A 17,156-nucleotide genomic window follows, 5' to 3' on the forward strand; every position below is an offset into this window, starting at 1 on the left:
CTGACAATAGTGTTTTCACCACTATTGGTCTGAGCTAGCTGGCTGACTGAGCTGAGCAACATCAGTGTGTGGCACAAACATATAGAAGTCCAATTTTAAACATGGCTCATCTACAGTAGTGTTCGTGGATACTAATCTGGATTAATATTAGTACTATTCCATCTAAAATCAGTGATATGAAGATTAATAAATACAGCGGAAATCTCTAACCTTTTTTTTTCTCAAATTTATTATTCTTCTAACCTCAAATTACAAACTGTACCATTGTATGGCGTATGGGGCCCCAATGCATCTTGGTTGTCATCACTGGTGGAAGCTGAGGAGCAGAGCCATAACTAGACTTTTTGGTGCCCTGTGCCAGAAAGAACATTGGCACCCCCCATCTTTCAAATAGGGACATAATGCACCTAAAAAGGGGAATGGCCTCATTAGTAAAGGCCAAGGAAGAGACAGGGGAGGTCAAGAGATGCTGGGGATGGGATAAAAGGAAGCTACAAGTGAGAATGATGATAAACAGAAAATTGACAGGCCCAAACAGCATCCCCAGCCCTGCAGTTCCTTGTGCCATGGCACAGGCCGTACTACCCTAGTTATTGCCCTGCTGAGGAGTATTAGACCCCGGGGCACCAAGAACAGGGGGCGAATACAAATGACTCGGGCTTGCTAGAAGGGTCTGATGGGGGCCTGGGTCTAGCGCCGACTCCCTTCTCTTCCCTCAGAGCAGCCCAGCACACAATGAGGTGTACTGGGCTGCAGTGGGAGACTGTTTGCGGCTGCTGAGCAGCCACAGAAGTCTCATTTGCCTCGGTAGGGGAGAAATCACACTGGTGGCAGCCCCCCTGGTTTTGCACCGGGCTGTGGGGCTCTCAGCACCCCCCTCCCCACCGGTGCTGCAAAATAGACTTCTTTTTTTTTTTCTCTTTGGAGGCGTAACCACATCTCCCGTGATTAAGTCACGCCCCTTCCCTGGGCAAGGCAAGGCTCTCAATGCCCATGATTAGACCTTGTGTCATAGTCCATAGCAGTCTAACTTTTTGTTATTCCTGGAAAGGAAAAATGCTCACTTTTAACCGTTAAAGTGTACAAGTTGTTTTGTTACAATAAAACTAAATGTGTACACAAATAAACTTTAAAAAACTATAACTATTCAGAGACCGGAAAAAAGATATGGCCTTGCAAGGTAAAGAACACCAATGCCCCAATATAGTACTGTAAAATACGCTGCCTGTCGAACACACACAATCGTGGCAAAGCCCAAAATGAAAATTGGTGCACGATGGAATAGTCCCTGTACTTTGTTGTAATTGGCAACAAAGGTCTTCCTCATAGTATTTGTAGTATTTTTTTTTTATGAGCATTCGTTTTTCCACGTATTCAGGAAGTAGCTTCCTATGTCAATCGCTCATAAGGTTCCCAGCTGTGCTACACACTCTTTCTGAGGACACACTAGAGGGTGGGCAGCTTAAGTACACCACAGCTAGCTTGTACAATGGGCTCCAAGTTGCTTTTTTTTCCCTCCCAGTAATTAAGAGAACTCTGTGAAATGCTAATTCCACCAATCTATTGATGTTTGGATACTGGCAGGGGTGTCAATAATACTTCTTTCATACCCCTTTAAGACATAAAACTCTGGCTTTAACTCTGCTCGGAACCTGGACACTGAACACGGGTTGAAGCTGGGGTTTTAGTACTTTCACACCTGGGTGATTGTCCTGGGTTGACACCCTTCACACTTGGCCTGGGTCTTCAAGTGGTCCAGGTCTATCGTCTAAAAGCGGGATTCTTGGAGATAATGTCAGCTACAAGTGCTACTGTGCCCAAAAATTAAGTAATCTTAGGCATAACCTGGGTCATAAAGACCTGGGTTATGCCATTCAGACATAAGCTGGGGCACTAACCTGGGTTGCATGTCTCGGGAATAACAGGGTTATGGACCTGGAACTCCGACCCGGGTAGTTTCTGTTCAGACATAGCCAAGACCCGGGTTGATATGTGTGCACAGGAAAAAAAACTGGGTTTTTGGTGTCTGTCTGATACATCTTTCGGATATTGGATACAGATCTAATGCTGTAAAGTGTTGCTGGACTACTTGTTATTATTTTACAGGGTTTTTGTGATTTTCCTAAAAGATCTGCAATTGAATTAACTCACTGTAAATGATGTAACAGGGAGGAGGTTCCTAGATGGTTATGGACCCTACCTTACATTGGCCTCACAAACAGTCCAGATGGCTTGAAAAATGTTTTCAGGATTTGGGTAAAAATAATTCCACACATAAGACTTTTTTGATCTTATTGCCAGGCATAACAATGGCCTTATTATCATGGTTAAGAACTGCTTCTACTAGTGGCTGACTTGCTTTTATACAAACAACATCCTCCTTATCATCAACATCCTCATATACAACATCCTCACTAGTTTCAGATGCAGAAATATTCCCCTTATCCACCTGTTGCACTTCTACAGTAGCATCCTCTATTACTAAGTCAGTGCTGCTCATCCCCACATTTGCAGAGGGTGTAGAAATTGTGGAAGGAGGCTTCTCTATGAGTACAATGTCAGAAATATGGTCACAATAACAGAGAGTTACTAAATAGCGCAGAAAAGGAGCAGCCTAGAAATTCACTAGTATTATCAAGTTGGCAACTTTGAACACTGCATGATAAGTAAATATTATATTATTAAATTGTAGTTTTAAAATAGATATTTCTAATTAGAAAATGCAAAAACAAAGTGTGTTTGCTGATTTTTTTTTCCAGAATTTTACAAATATTGATGAACGTAATGGAAAAGTATGACACACAGTAACTTGTTTTTCTTATAATTATTAAACAAATGTCTAAGAAATGCTGTTCAATTTATATATACCAATTCATGTTACTCCTTCCAGCACTTTTTAAGAAGAGTTCGTTTTCAAGATCCCACTGGAGAAGATATTTATTTTAATGGAAGAGGAGAAATGACCACATTCTACAACATTCATAGTTATGCAGTTTTAATTGATAGAACATATCGCTTCAGGAAAGTTGCATCATTTAGTGCTTCATCTATGGAAGAAGAGCAGCTTATTTTCAACAAAGTTCCCATATTTTGGAAACATGATCAGGTTAGTGTCCTGCTTGATAGAGGGTAAAAACATAGATGCCAGCATCTGTTTGTGCTACATAGTTACTTAACTATTTTTAACAAATGCTACCCAGAAATTGTCACTTTTGTTTTATTTAATTAAGTTAAAAACATATTTTAAAAAATTTATTAAAATATTTTATAGAAATAAATATGCAGAGTGGGTGTGAGTGTGTCGCACCCTCTCCATTCCAAAGGCCACCATTGTAAATTACCACCCGCACCTCATTGGCAGTAGACCTCCCCAGTGGCAATAGATCCCATTAGCCCCTCACCCCTTAGTGGTTAATGATACTTTGTTATATATATCCCCCACTCCTGGTGTAATACATCACTGTTTTGTTGCACCCCTCTCCTCCCCTGTGACCCTTTGTTTTCTATCTTACCCCCCATGCCTCATATCAAATGTCTTGCCTCCATCCCTACCCCAAGTAGATCTTCCCCCTCCCCACATGCAGAGTGTACATCTGGGGTGACTGATGATCAGACCTGCTGCTCCAGCTACCTGAGTCTGTAACCTGACTTTTCATTAGTTTGTTTCACTCAATTACAGGAGTAGTTCAGTTTCAAATTATGGAAATATATTTTGTACCAACAATGGGGCTAAAGTACAATGAGCTGCATTACCTGTGCAAAGCATAAATAAGATATACATATATCTTCAAACTAGATTTTGCAGGATTGGTTCTCAGAGAACCAACAACAACCAAATGTAGGGGTTTCGAGTTGAATGGAGTGTGAGTTCAGAATCACTTTGGTGTATTGAGTCGAACCGAGTCCCAGTTCGGATCTTCCCGCGTTTTTGAACTCGGATTTTGGATTGCATGCAATCAGGTCAAAAATGACTTAATTTTTATTTTATTTTTAAAAAATACAGATCCAAAAACAAAACGCAAAACACGCAAGGGAGTCGGTGCACATTTCTACTTTAAACTGCAGGCCTGATACATTACTGATCGCAACTGCGATTACACACGCAGACGGGTAATTGCTGTGTATTGCGCATGCGTATGCATCACAGTGCACACACTCAAAGGCTCCACTGTGATTGAAGGCAGTAGGGATGGACGGTTTGCGCTCTCAGGATAACCTTCTAATTATACCATTAGCTGCTTGCTCTATGGAGTGTTCCAAACTTCCTAGGATATCAAACAATGGGAAAAGAAATAGACTAAGCGCTCTATGGTATGGGGATATGCATGCCAATTACTGTGTCTGATATATGTTATATTATGGCCTATGTATGGGTTTTAGGTGTATGTGTTTTTTTTTTCTGAAGTTTCTGAAACTCTTATGTCAGGTAGGCAATATCTGTAGGCAGGATGTTCTGATAATTTGATACAGGAACAATAAAGTTCTTGAATCTCTTATGTCAGGTAGGCAATATCTGTAGGCAGGATGTTCTGATAATTTGATACAGGAACAATAAAGTTCTTGAATCTCTTATGTCAGGTAGGCAATATCTGTAGGCAGGATGTTCTGATTATTTGGTACAGGAACAATAAAGTTCTTGAATCTCTTATGTCAGGTAAGCAATAAAAATTGTGAAGTTCGATGTTTCCAAATGGCCCCCCGATTGTCAGTGTCTAACTTGAAATACTATCTATATTATAGAATTTTACCCATCAGTATATTATGCTGTGCACAAAGGATCATTTAGGGAAGGGTTAATTCCTAAATTTCAATGCGTTCCCCTTGAAGAAGTCCACTAGGAGACGAAACGTGTTGGAAGCCTGCACCTCACTGTTAATTTCTTATCTTGTGTTTGGAGGATATTATCTATTTTCCAGCACTTTATGTATATATATATATGGGGTGTGCACTGGCCACTTTTCGTGTTTTGTGTTTTGGTTTTGGATCTGGATCTTTCTTCGTGTTTTGGATCTGGATTGGTTTTTCCAAAACCACCCTTCTGTGTTTTGGGTTCTGGGTTTTGTGTTTTGGATCTGTATTTTTTTTAAAAAAACCATAAAAACAGCTAAAATCACAGAATTTGTGTGTTTTTCTGCTCCTATGCTATTATTAACCTCAATAACCTTAATTTCCACTCATTTCCAGTCTATTCTGAACACCTCACACCTCACAATAGTGTTTTTATGTCCAAAAGGTTGCACCGAGGTAGCTTGATGACTATGCTAAGCGACACGAGTGGGCAGCACAAACACGTGGCAGACAGGATGGCAGTTTGAAAAACTAGGCCCCAAACAGTACATACTGCAAAGATAAAAAAGAGGTGCAAGATGGAATTGTCCTTGGGCCCTCCCACCCACCCTTATGTTGTATAAACAGGACATGCACACTTTAACAAACCAATCATTTCAGCGCCAGGGTCTGCCACACGACTGTGGCTGAAATGATTGGTTCGTTTGGGCCCCCACAAAACAAGCTGGCAATTAATCTGTCCCTGCACAAACTGGCTCTATGTCATCCACATCCTCCTCATCCACCGATTCCTCACCCTCATCAGTGTTGTGTACATCCTCATCCTCACAGAGTGTTAACTCGTCCCCGCTGGAATCCACCACCACAGGTCCCTCTGTATGTTCTGGAGGCTGGTCTCCCTGGAAGAGTTGATAATTAATTTTTATGAACATCTTCTTCTCCATATTTTGTGGAAGCAACCTCCTACGCCTTTCGCTGACAAGGTTCCCGGCTGCACTAAACACTCTTTCGGAGTACACACTGGAGGGGGGGCAACTCAGGTAAAATAGAGCCAGTTTGTACAGGGACCTCCAAATTGCCTCTTTTTCCTGCCAGTACAGGTACGGACTGTCTGACATGCCTACTTGGATGCTGTCACCGATGTAATCCTCCACCATTCTGTCAATGGTGACAGTATCATATGCAGTGACAGTAGACATGTCAGAAATTGTTGCCAGGTCCTTCAGTCCGGACCAGATGTCCAAACTTGATCCTGCCTGCCCTGCATCACTGCCAGTGGGTTGCTTAGGATACATAAGTTTTTTCCTGGCAGCCCCAGTTGCGGGAGAAAATGAAGAAGGAGCTGTTGACGTGTCACGTTCCGCTTCAGCTGACAGTGTTTTCACCAGCAGGTCTTTGCACCTCTGCAGGCTTGTGTTGGCCGGAAAGAGAGACACCACATAGGCTTTAAACCTAGGATCGAGCACGGTGGCCAAAATGTAGTGGTCTGATTTCAACAGATTGATCACCCTGGAATCCTGGCAAAGCAAATGAAGGGCTTCATCCACAAGTCCCACATGCCGAGCGGAATCGCTCCATCTTAGCTCCTCCTTCACTTTCTCCAGCTGCTTCTGCAAAAGCCTGATGAGGGGAATGACCTGACTCAAGCTGGCAGTGTCTGAACTGACCACGTGTGGCAAGTTCGAAGGGCTGGAGAACCTTGCACAACACGGAAATCATTCTCCACTGCGCTTGAGTCAGGTGCATACCCCCTCCTTTGCCTATGTCATAGGTGGATGTATAGGCTTGAATGGCCTTTTGCTGCTCCTCCATCCTCTGAAGCATATAGAGGGTTGAGTTCCACCTCGTCACAACCTCTTGCTTCAGGTGATGGCGGGGCAGGTTCAAGAGTATTTGCTGGCGCTCCAGTCTTCGGCATGCAGTCACTGAATGGCGAAAGTGGCCAGAAATTTTTCGGGCAACCCAAAGCGTCTCCTGCACGCCCCTGTCACTTTTCAGAAAATTCTACACCACCAAGTTTATTGTGTGAGCAAAACATGGGACGTGCTGGAATTTGCCCAGATGTAATGCCTGCACAATATTGGTGGCGTTGTCAGATATCACAAATCCCCAGGAGAGTCGAAGTGGGGTAAGCCACTGGGCGATGATTTCCCTCAGTTTCTCTAAGAGGTTGTCGGCGGTGTGCCTCTTACTGAAACCGGTGATACACAGCATAGCCTGCCTTGGAACGAGCTGGTGTTTCTGAGATGCTGCTACTGGTGACGCTGCTGTTGTTGCTGCGTAAGGTGATACATCTACCCAGTGGGCTGTCACAGTCATATAGTCCTTAGTCTGCCCTGTTCCACTTGTCCACATGTCTGTTGTTAAGTGGACATTGGGTACAACCGCAATTTTCAGGACACTGAGGACACTTTTTCTGACGTTTCTGTACAATCTCGGTATCACCTGCCTAGTGAAGTGGAATCTAGACGGGATTTGGAACCGGGGACACACCACCTCCATCAATTGTCTAAATCCCACTGCACTAATGGCGGATACCGGATGAACGTCTAATACCAACATAGCTGTCAAGGCCTCAGTTATACGTTTTGCTTCAGGATGACTGCTGTCGTACTTCATCCTCCTCGCTAAGGACTGTTGGGGGGTCAATTGTTTAGTAAAAGTAGTGGTGTTCCTACTTCCTCTCTGGGATGATGAACGACTCCCAGCAGCAGCAACAGCAGCAGCAGCAGCAGGAGGCGTAGCAATGCAGGATCCTCCTGAGTAATCCCGGATAGGAGAGTCAGTCATGCCAGTCACATGGCCTGCAGGACTACTTCCGATCCTGACTAAGGAGGAAATTGACGAGGAGGGAGTTGACAGTGTGGTTTGCAGGCGCTTGGATACAACAGGACAAAGGGATTTAGGTGTCCCTGGACTGCTTACGGTCTTAGCCAAAGTTTCTGAACTTGACAGTAACTTTTTATGAACGCGCTGCAGGTGCCGTATAAGGGAGGATGTTCCTAGGTGGTTAACGTCCCTACCCCTACTTATTTCACCTTTACATATGGTACATATGGCAAGACAGTTGTTGTCCGGATTTGGTTAGAAATATTGCCAGACCAAAGAGGTGGAATGTTTGGTCTTCTGCCCAGGCATGACCGTGATGGGCTTTTTCATCCCACGGACAACAACTGTCTCCCCCGGAGCCTGATTTAAACAAACCACTTCACCATCAGAATCCTCCTCGCCAACTTCCTCCTCAGCGCCAGTTACACCAGTATCCTCATCCTGTTGTACTTCAACAGTGACATATTCAATTTACATATCAGCAAGTGGACTATGGGTGCTCCTTTCAGCACTTGCAGGGGGCATGCAAATGGTGGAAAGAGCCACCTCTTCCCGTCCAGTGCTGGGAAGGTCAGGTATTGCAACCGCCACCACACTTGGACTCTCCTAGGGGATTTGTGATATTTTCTTAGAACGCACAGTTCTTCGCTGTGCTTTTGCCAGCTTAACTCGTTTGATTTTTTTAGCGGGAGGAGGGCTTTCATCGTCATGTGAAGCTGAACCACTAGTCATGAACATAGGGAAAGACCTTAGCCGTTCCTTTCCACTCCGTGTCGTAAATGGCATATTGGCAAGTTTACGTTTCTCTTCAGATGATTTAAATGTTTTTTTCAAGGTCATTTTCCTGAACTTTGTCATTTGGGATTGTATGTGCCCTCTACTATGACATTGGGCATCGGCCTTCGCAGACGACGTTGATGGCATATTATCGTCTATGTCATGACTAGTGGCAGTAGCTTCAGCACTAAGAGGAAGTGGTTCTTGATCTTTCCCTATTTTATTTTTATCGGAGAAAGTTTGGTCCTCCATTTATGTTATATTGATATATACGTGCGGCTAAGGCACACACAAACACAGAAAATATTTTTTTATTTTTGTTGGAGACTAGTGCACTTTGTGGGTTACACCACCCATTAAGAAATGAGCCAGCCTGCTCTTTACTTATGGGACACAGGCGCACTCTTGGCACTGCTCCTTTGTTGATGCACGTGCAGCTACAGCCCACACAATTAACAAATACAGAAAAAAAAAGAAGAATTTTTTATTCTTTGTGGAGCGCACTTTGGAGGTTACACCACCCTTTAACAGACAGACGCACGCTTAACGCTGCTGCTTTGAGGATGCACGTACAGTGCAGACAATTCACAAACACAGAAGAAAATGTTTTATTTTTGTTGGAGTGCACTTTGGGGGTTACACCACCCTTTAACAGACAGACGCACGCTTGGCGCTGCTCTTTTGTTGATGCACGTGCAGCCACAGTGCACACAATTCACAAACAGAGAAAATATTTTTTTATTTTGTTTGGAGTGCCCTTTGGGGGTTACAGCACACTTTAACAGACAAGCCAGCCGGCCCTTTTATTTATGGGACACAGGCGCACGCTTGGCGCTGCTCCTTTGTTGATGCACATGCAGCCACAGTGCACACAATTCACAAACACAGAAAATATTCTTTTATTTTGTTTGGAGTGCACTTTGGGGGTTACAGCACCCTTTAACGGTCAAGCCAGCTGGCCCTTTACTTATGACACAGGCGCACGCTTGGCACTACTTTGTTGATGCACGTGCGGCTACTGCGCACACAATTCACAAACACAAAAAAATATATTTTTACATTTTTTTTGGAGTGCACTTTGGGGGTTACAGCACCCTTTAATGGTCAAGCCAGCCAGCCCTTTACCTATGACACAGGCGCACGCTTGGTGCTACTTTGTTGATGCACGTGCGGCTACTGCGCACACAATTCACAAACACAAAAAATATATTTTTTTATTTTGTTTGGAGTGCCCTTTGGGGGTTACAGCATCCTTTAATGGACAAGCCAGCCGACCCTTTACTTATTGGACACAGGCGCACGCTTGGTGCTGCTCCTTTGTTGATGCACGTGCAGCCACATTGCACACAATTCACAAACACAGAAAATATTTTTTTATTTTGTTTGGAGCGCACTTTGGGGGTTACAGCACCCTTTAACGGTCAAGCCAGCTGGCCCTTTACCTATGACACAGGCGCACGCTTGGCGCTACTTTGTTGATGCATGTGCGGCTACTGCGCACACAATTCACAAACACAAAAAAATATATTTTTAAATTTTTTTTGGAGTGCACTTTGGGGGTTACAGCACCCTTTAATGGTCAAGCCAGCCAGCCCTTTACCTATGACACAGGCGCACGCTTGGCGCTACTTTGTTGATGCACGTGCGGCTACTGCGCACACAATTCACAAACACAAAAAATATATTTTTTTATTTTGTTTGGAGTGCCCTTTGGGGGTTACAGCACCCTTTAACGGACAAGCCAGCCGACCCTTTACTTATGGGACACAGGCGCACGCTTGGTGCTGCTCCTTTGTTGATGCACGTGCAGCCACATTGCACACAATTCACAAACACAGAAAATATTTTTTTATTTTGTTTGGAGCGCACTTTGGGGGTTACAGCACCCTTTAACGGTCAAGCCAGCTGGCCCTTTACCTATGACACAGGCGCACGCTTGGCGCTACTTTGTTGATGCACGTGCGGCTACTGCGCACACAATTCCCAAACACAGAAAAAATATTTATTTTTTTAGCACTTGGGGGGAGCACCCCTGATGGACAGAGCACCCCCTGGGCAACACTACAGCACCGCTTTAGGACTGGGACACTGCACAGGACTTTGGAGTGGACACAGCCCCTATGGACAACTGACTGCACAACACAGTCCAGCCAGCCCCTATGGACTTTGGAGGAGTGGACATAGCCCCTATGGACAACAGCAGCACAGCACAACACAGCCAGCCCCTATGGACTTTGGAGGAGTGGACACAGCCCCTATGGACAACAGCAGCAGAGCACAACACATCCAGCCCCTATGGACTTTGGAGGAGTGGACACAGCCCCTATGGACAACAGCAGCACAGCACAACACAGCCAGCCCCTATGGACTTTGGATACAGCCCCTATGGACAACAGCAGCACAGCGCAGCACTACACTACACTACACTACACAGCCCAGCCAGCCCTAACTCCCACCCTCCCTCTTCACTGTCCACAGCCGAGTGAGAAAATGGCGCCGACGCGGGTACCTTATATAAAATCCAAAACCCGTGAGACCCGGAAGGCGGGATGATGACGTTTTGCCTCGATATCAGTTCCGAGTCAGGTGGGAAAAGTCGAGCCTGACTCGGATCGGCCTCGGATCGGAGGGGCTCGGGGGGGTTCGGATTTCAGAAATCCGAACCCGCTCACCCCTAATATATATATTTATATTATTTTCTTATTTATGCGTTTATTACTTTCTTGTCTGATTTTGTTATTTGTTTTAACATTGTATGTATGTTATACATGTCCCTATTTCATTTATTAAATTGTATATTCTTTTATCTTTTCACCTACCTGTCTGTGTGACAGTTTTTTAATAAGGTTATTCACCATATAGGTTAAGTATATTTTTACCAACATGCCTGTGCGATACAGTTCTTTTTAATAGGTCATATATTATATATGCACTACAAGCACTTGCACTTTACACTTGTATATAACAAGTTGCACTGTACGGCACCTTAGGCGCTCTGACCCAATTCTATTGTTCCCACGTATATATATATATATATTTTTGTTTATTTGTTGAAGATACTGCCTAAAGTTTTTGCCTACCAGACCATAACATTTATCGACTCTGCACTAAACCATCCGAAAATCCTGCCTACAGATATTGCCTACCTGACATAAGAGATTCAAGAACTTTATTGTTCCTGTATCAAATTATCAGAACATCCTGCCTACAGATATTGCCTACCTGACATAAGAGATTCAAGAACTTTATTGTTCCTGTATCAAATTATCAGAACATCCTGCCTACAGATATTGCCTACCTGACATAAGAGACTCAGGAACTTTTCCAAAAAACAAATACATCTACAAACACATATATAGGCCATAATATAACATATATCAGACACAGTAATTGGCACGCATATCCCCATACCATAGAGCGCTTAGTCTGCTAATATATGCATAGGAAGCGATCGCACGGCCATGTCTTAGCGAGCGACGTCAGAGCGATCGCACGCCAGTCTAAAGACGCCCCCTTCCCTTCGCAGCACACGTCATCTCCAGGAAGTGTATGCTTTATCGGTAACATCGAGAGCCATCGGAGCTGCCCGTAGCCCTTGAGGTTGACCCTACCCCGCCACAAGCACTGTGATCACTGCAGTGTGAAATACAACCAGGTGACGTGTATAATAAAGCTTCCATGTTAATTATGCACACCCATATATCACCGTTGGAATGCATAGGCACGCCTGCGTTCACACATCCATTCCCCCATATTCAAAGTCCAGCTCCTGTCACCACCCACAAACGGCGCCTATCTGTCACTCAAACTAAAGAGCAGAATAAGGCTGGAGTGCGTTCGCTTCCCAATCGCTATGACTGGCTCGCGCACGTGCAATGCGATGCATACGCATGCGCAGATAGGAAAAATCATCCGACTGCGTGAGAACGCAGCCTAGCGGGCGGGTCTGAATCGGGCCCAGTGGTCACAGTGACTACGCAGACCCATAGCAGAGTGATTGATAGGAAGTGAGTGTTTGAGGGAGGTGACGGGGGGATGGTCAGTGAAACGCAGGCGTGCCAATGCATTTGAATGCCGTTACAGGGGCGTGCATAAATTAGCCACTGCGATGCCATACACAGCTTGGGCTTTCACTGCGTGCAATGGGGTTAGCAATCTCTGAGTAAGGTTTGACCTTGTGCAAGTGTGCGTGAGGCACCGATGGTTCTCTATGTTACCGATGGTTTCTCACACTTGCTAAGTATTACGGATGTGTCTAAGGGGAAGTGGGCATCCTTATGTTAGGCTGTGATGGCATAGCGATTGCAATCATTACCATATTTTCGCAGTGGGACTACGTGCATAATCGCAGCTGCGATCGCTATAGCGATCTGTAATGAATCAGGCCCTGTATACGTGGTAATGGCGAAGTTAGTGCTGTCAATTGCTGGATAATTTAATTTTGACCATACAAGGACATTATAGTGAGCACTAAAATAATTGCTTAAATACCAGTATTGTTGATTCACTAACACCCCTTTCACACCACGCTTCTGACCCGGGACATTGCTGAGACAACCTGGGCCCAGGCTTGGTGTGAAAGGTTCAGCCCGGGATGTGTGTCCAGAGACTACTACCCTTGTCGCGAAAATGGCACCGACCAAGATATATTGCAGTCTGAAAAGGAGGACCGAGGTTATTCGACCCGGGTTAAGTTTAAAAGCTTCTGATTGGCTGAGGATGCAGAGGCCCGCCTCAAGGGAGTGACATGCAGGGCAAACATGGGTGCAGTGTGAACGGGGATGACCTGGGAATAACCCGGGTCCATTGTGCAGTGGGAAAGTGGTCTTAGCAGATGAGACGTGTTGAAACCGTGTTCAATATCCTGGCTCAGATCCAGGATTTTGGTCTGAAAGTGGTATAAGTAATAGAAAAATATTTAAATATTACCTTTAACAACACTGTTTCTTAACTAAATAAAGTTTAAGATACTGTACAGTAGCTATGTATCACAAAGCTTCCATTTGTTTAGTACTGTTTGCTTAGTAAACTCCTACTGGCTCTGAAGTGAGGTAGGTGGGCAGCAGAGGGGCAGATTTTGCAGCTGCTTTGACAGATGAGGATTATGGCTGTATATATGTATTTATCATATCAGAATAATTTTAATGATTCAACAAAATGTACCTGTTTATTACAATGGCCAGGACTCTCCAGTCTTCTATTACCCATTGTCTATCTCTTGGTGTTGGTGTTCTAGGTTCCTGTGTCTGTATGTTCTGCAGATTGTCCCTCAGGATACAGAAGAGTTATAAAGAGAGGGATACATCAGTGCTGCTTTGAATGTGTAAAATGCTCAGAGGGAGAAATATCCAATAACACAGGTGAGAATGTTTCCTTTGTTTCTGAGGGGTCCATTCATCATCACTTAATTTCTACAAAAGCAGATGACAATTAAGTGTCAGGGTCATTCATTATGAAGGTAACGCAGATATCTCCTGCTTACCTTTCAGCCCTGATCTGTCCCGCTGTCCCTATACACCACTATGAGAACCTAAGTTAATCAATATTTTCCGAGCTTGATTGTACTGCAAGAAGGACATCGCGGAGACAGATGATTTTCAGATCAGCTGTCTCTGCACCAGAGCAATATTGAATTGCTTCGGTGGCTTTGTACCCACCTCTATTTCTTGCAACAAGTTGGATACCTTATTATCGGGGGCCACCTGGCCCCGAATAATTAGCCTAATGAATGGACCACTCAGAGTTTTCAGTCACAGTAAACGCCTTAAAGCCAATTGCTGAAGCTACAAAATGTGAACATGCAAAAGCATCTTTCTTCTAATTGCTAAGTACTTTGGGCCTGGTTCAGACCCAGTCGCTATCTGCGTACGCTCGCTAGATGCGTTTGCAAATTTTTCAAAGTGACGCCACGGGAAGCGATTGATCGCCAAGGCATAAGCACGCCCACCATGTCTTAGCGAGCAGTCACTTTGTGTATGCGTACGACCAATCACACAGGCAGAGCCACCCACCAGCACACGTCATCTCCTGGAATTGTATTAAAACATTGGTACATCGAGCACCATCGTATGCTAACGCAGTGCTTGCGGGTGCTTTACCCTACCGCAAGCATTGCAATGAAATCAGGGTAAAAAAATGGCAAGTGACGTGTACTATGACGCTGCCTGTTAATTATGCACGCCTCTGAAAATTCCGTTGAAACACTCTGGCACGCCTGCGTTCGCATCTCCAACCCCCCGTTATTAGTGTGCTGCCCCTGTCACCATCCACAAACGGCCTCTCCTGTCACTCATTACCCTGGGCTGCCTCTGCTGAGCGAGCGAGAGGGTTGCGAATGCAGTGTGTAGTTCGCGCACGCGCAGAACGAAGCATGCGCATGCGCGTACACAGAACATCGGGCCACTTGCGAGCGCACAGTGAGAGCGAGCGACTCTGACCTTTGTCCAGAGGCTTTCTATGATCTTTTGCAAAATACTAATCTATATTTTTTTACTTTAATTTGTCTCATTTTATATTCAGCAATAACTGAAAACTTGTTATTTGCATTTGTGCTGGGTACTTTAGCGTATTCTTGTGCTGATAAGTTGGGTTATAAGGACTGAATTGTAAAACTTTCACACAGTGATCATAATTTATTGTTTTCAGACCCTTGGATTTTTTTCATTAAATTATTTGCAACAACACACTCATAGTTGATGAAGATATTATATTATTTAAAAATATATTTAACATTTTAACATTTTCTAGACAATGCCTCCAGCCAGAAGTGCCCAGAAGACCACTGGCCAAATGACAAGTACCAGTGTGTGCCAAAACCAGTTGAATTTTTGTCCTACAGGAATGACCCAATAGCTATTGCTGTTTGCATTATTTCTATAATATTTTTTCTTATCACTTTGATTATCTTGCTCATCTTCATTTTCTTCCGGGACACTCCAATCGTCAAAGCTAATAATCAACACCTGAGTTTTCTTCTACTGGTCTCCATCATGCTGACATTCCTCTGTGTACTGCTGTTTCTCGGACAGCCTATACATATAACATGCCTGCTACGGCAGACCTCCTTTGGGATCATATTCTCAATAGCTGTCTCTTGCATTCTGGCCAAGACTACAATGGTCTACTTGGCCTTCCAAGCCACCAAACCCGGAAGCTCTTGGAGAAAATTTATTGGAGTCAAAATTACCAACTGTGTGGTCCTTATTTGTTCATTTATCCAAGTTGTGATCAGTATCCTTTGGCTAAGTATATCACCTCCATTTCCAGAAAGCAACAGTTACACATATCTTGATAAAATTATTATACAGTGTAATGAAGGATCAATATTGGCATTTTCCATAATGCTGGGTTACATGGGGCTTCTCGCAGCTAAGAGCTTCATTGCAGCTTTCCTGGTCAGAAACTTGGCAGATAGATTTAATGAAGCCAAATCCATAACTTTCAGCATGCTGGTGTTCTGCAGCGTCTGGGTGGCTTTCATCCCAGCATATATGAGTGTTACTGGAAAAAGCACAGTGCTTGTAGAGATATTTGCTATAATATCTTCAAGTATTGGAATATTGGGTTGTATTTTTTATCCCAAATGTTATATCATATTGGTGAGGCCAGAAGTAAATTCAAAAAGTAATTTACTAGGGAAAATAAATTGTAGACATTAAGTTAAGTAGAATAGTAATTAGATATATTCCTAAATTTGCTTCTAGACATGCAACATCATTTTTCAGAATTTGGGATGTTAGAAGGGAATGCAGCCTGAATCACACTTGCCAACGCTCCCTGATTGTCAGGGAGACTCCCTGAAATACAGCAATCTCCCCGACTCCCGGAAGAGTCTAGTAATCTCCCTGATTGCACCTTACCCCCATAATGAAGCTGTTAAAAAAAATAAAAACAAAACAGAGATGTATGCTTTCAAATGGGATGATTAGTATAATTTTATTATAAGGCACAATGATCCCTATGGCTACATGCATTACCTGAAAAGTATCAGGGTGTTTTCATCAACAAATAGATCTTACTAACTGTCTTGGGGCTCATTTACATATGGATGTAAATCAATTTTATGACACAACTCTCAGATGTAACAGTACACTCCACTTTACCGCCACGCTCATAGTTGCTGCTTTCACAATCTCCCTGAAATGCTTTTTCAAAAGTAGGCAAGTATGTCCTGAATGTCTATAGTCACAGTGGCTCTGTACACACAGGAAAACCGGCACCGGGATACTGACTGCTACTTACACTATTTTAACAGTGCAGACATTCTAACTTTAAGCTAGAGATGTGCGCCAACCCCCGTGTTTTGGTTTTGGATCTGGATCTCCCCTGGTTTTGGATCTGAATCTGGTTTTGGATCTTGTTCCTTCCTTGGTGTTTTGTGTTTCGGTTTTGGTTTTGGATCTGTATTTTTTCCCCAAAATGATATAAACAGCTAAAACCACATCATTTGGGGCTATTTTTGTTCCTACAGAATTATTAACCTTAATAACAATGATTTTCAGGCATTTCCATGCATCTTTAACCACCTCACAGCTCACAATATTGATTTCACTATTTTTCACCCAAAGGCTGCAGCGAGCTGGCTGGCTAAAGTAAGCAACAGAGCAAACCAACGGTGGTGGGGCAGTGAGGTATCCAGTGGGGACAATGAACGAATTGCAAGTGCTTGTCTGTCACTGCAGTTTTCTGACATCCCCACATATGTGTCTTTGATCTGCTGTGTGTCCCTGTTGGTTGGTGTACTCTAGTTATCTCCACTGGTT

At 43.8% G+C, this 17,156-nt stretch overlaps 1 protein-coding gene across 1 annotated transcript; it reads left to right on the forward strand.

The window, feature by feature from the left end:
- The first annotated feature begins 13,228 nt into the window (after positions 1 to 13,228).
- LOC148479245 (vomeronasal type-2 receptor 26-like) lies at positions 13,229 to 16,052 on the forward strand. Its single transcript, XM_088454666.1, has 3 exons — positions 13,229 to 13,291; positions 13,631 to 13,754; positions 15,142 to 16,052. Exons 1-3 carry the CDS (start codon positions 13,229 to 13,231, stop codon positions 16,050 to 16,052), a joined length of 1,098 nt encoding a protein of 365 aa, XP_088310792.1.
- Positions 16,053 to 17,156: the final 1,104 nt, after the last annotated feature.

This window comes from Taudactylus pleione, unplaced genomic scaffold (assembly GCF_031769625.1).
Source record: "Taudactylus pleione unplaced genomic scaffold, aTauple2 ptg000627l, whole genome shotgun sequence".
Taxonomy (NCBI): Eukaryota; Metazoa; Chordata; class Amphibia; order Anura; family Myobatrachidae; genus Taudactylus; species Taudactylus pleione.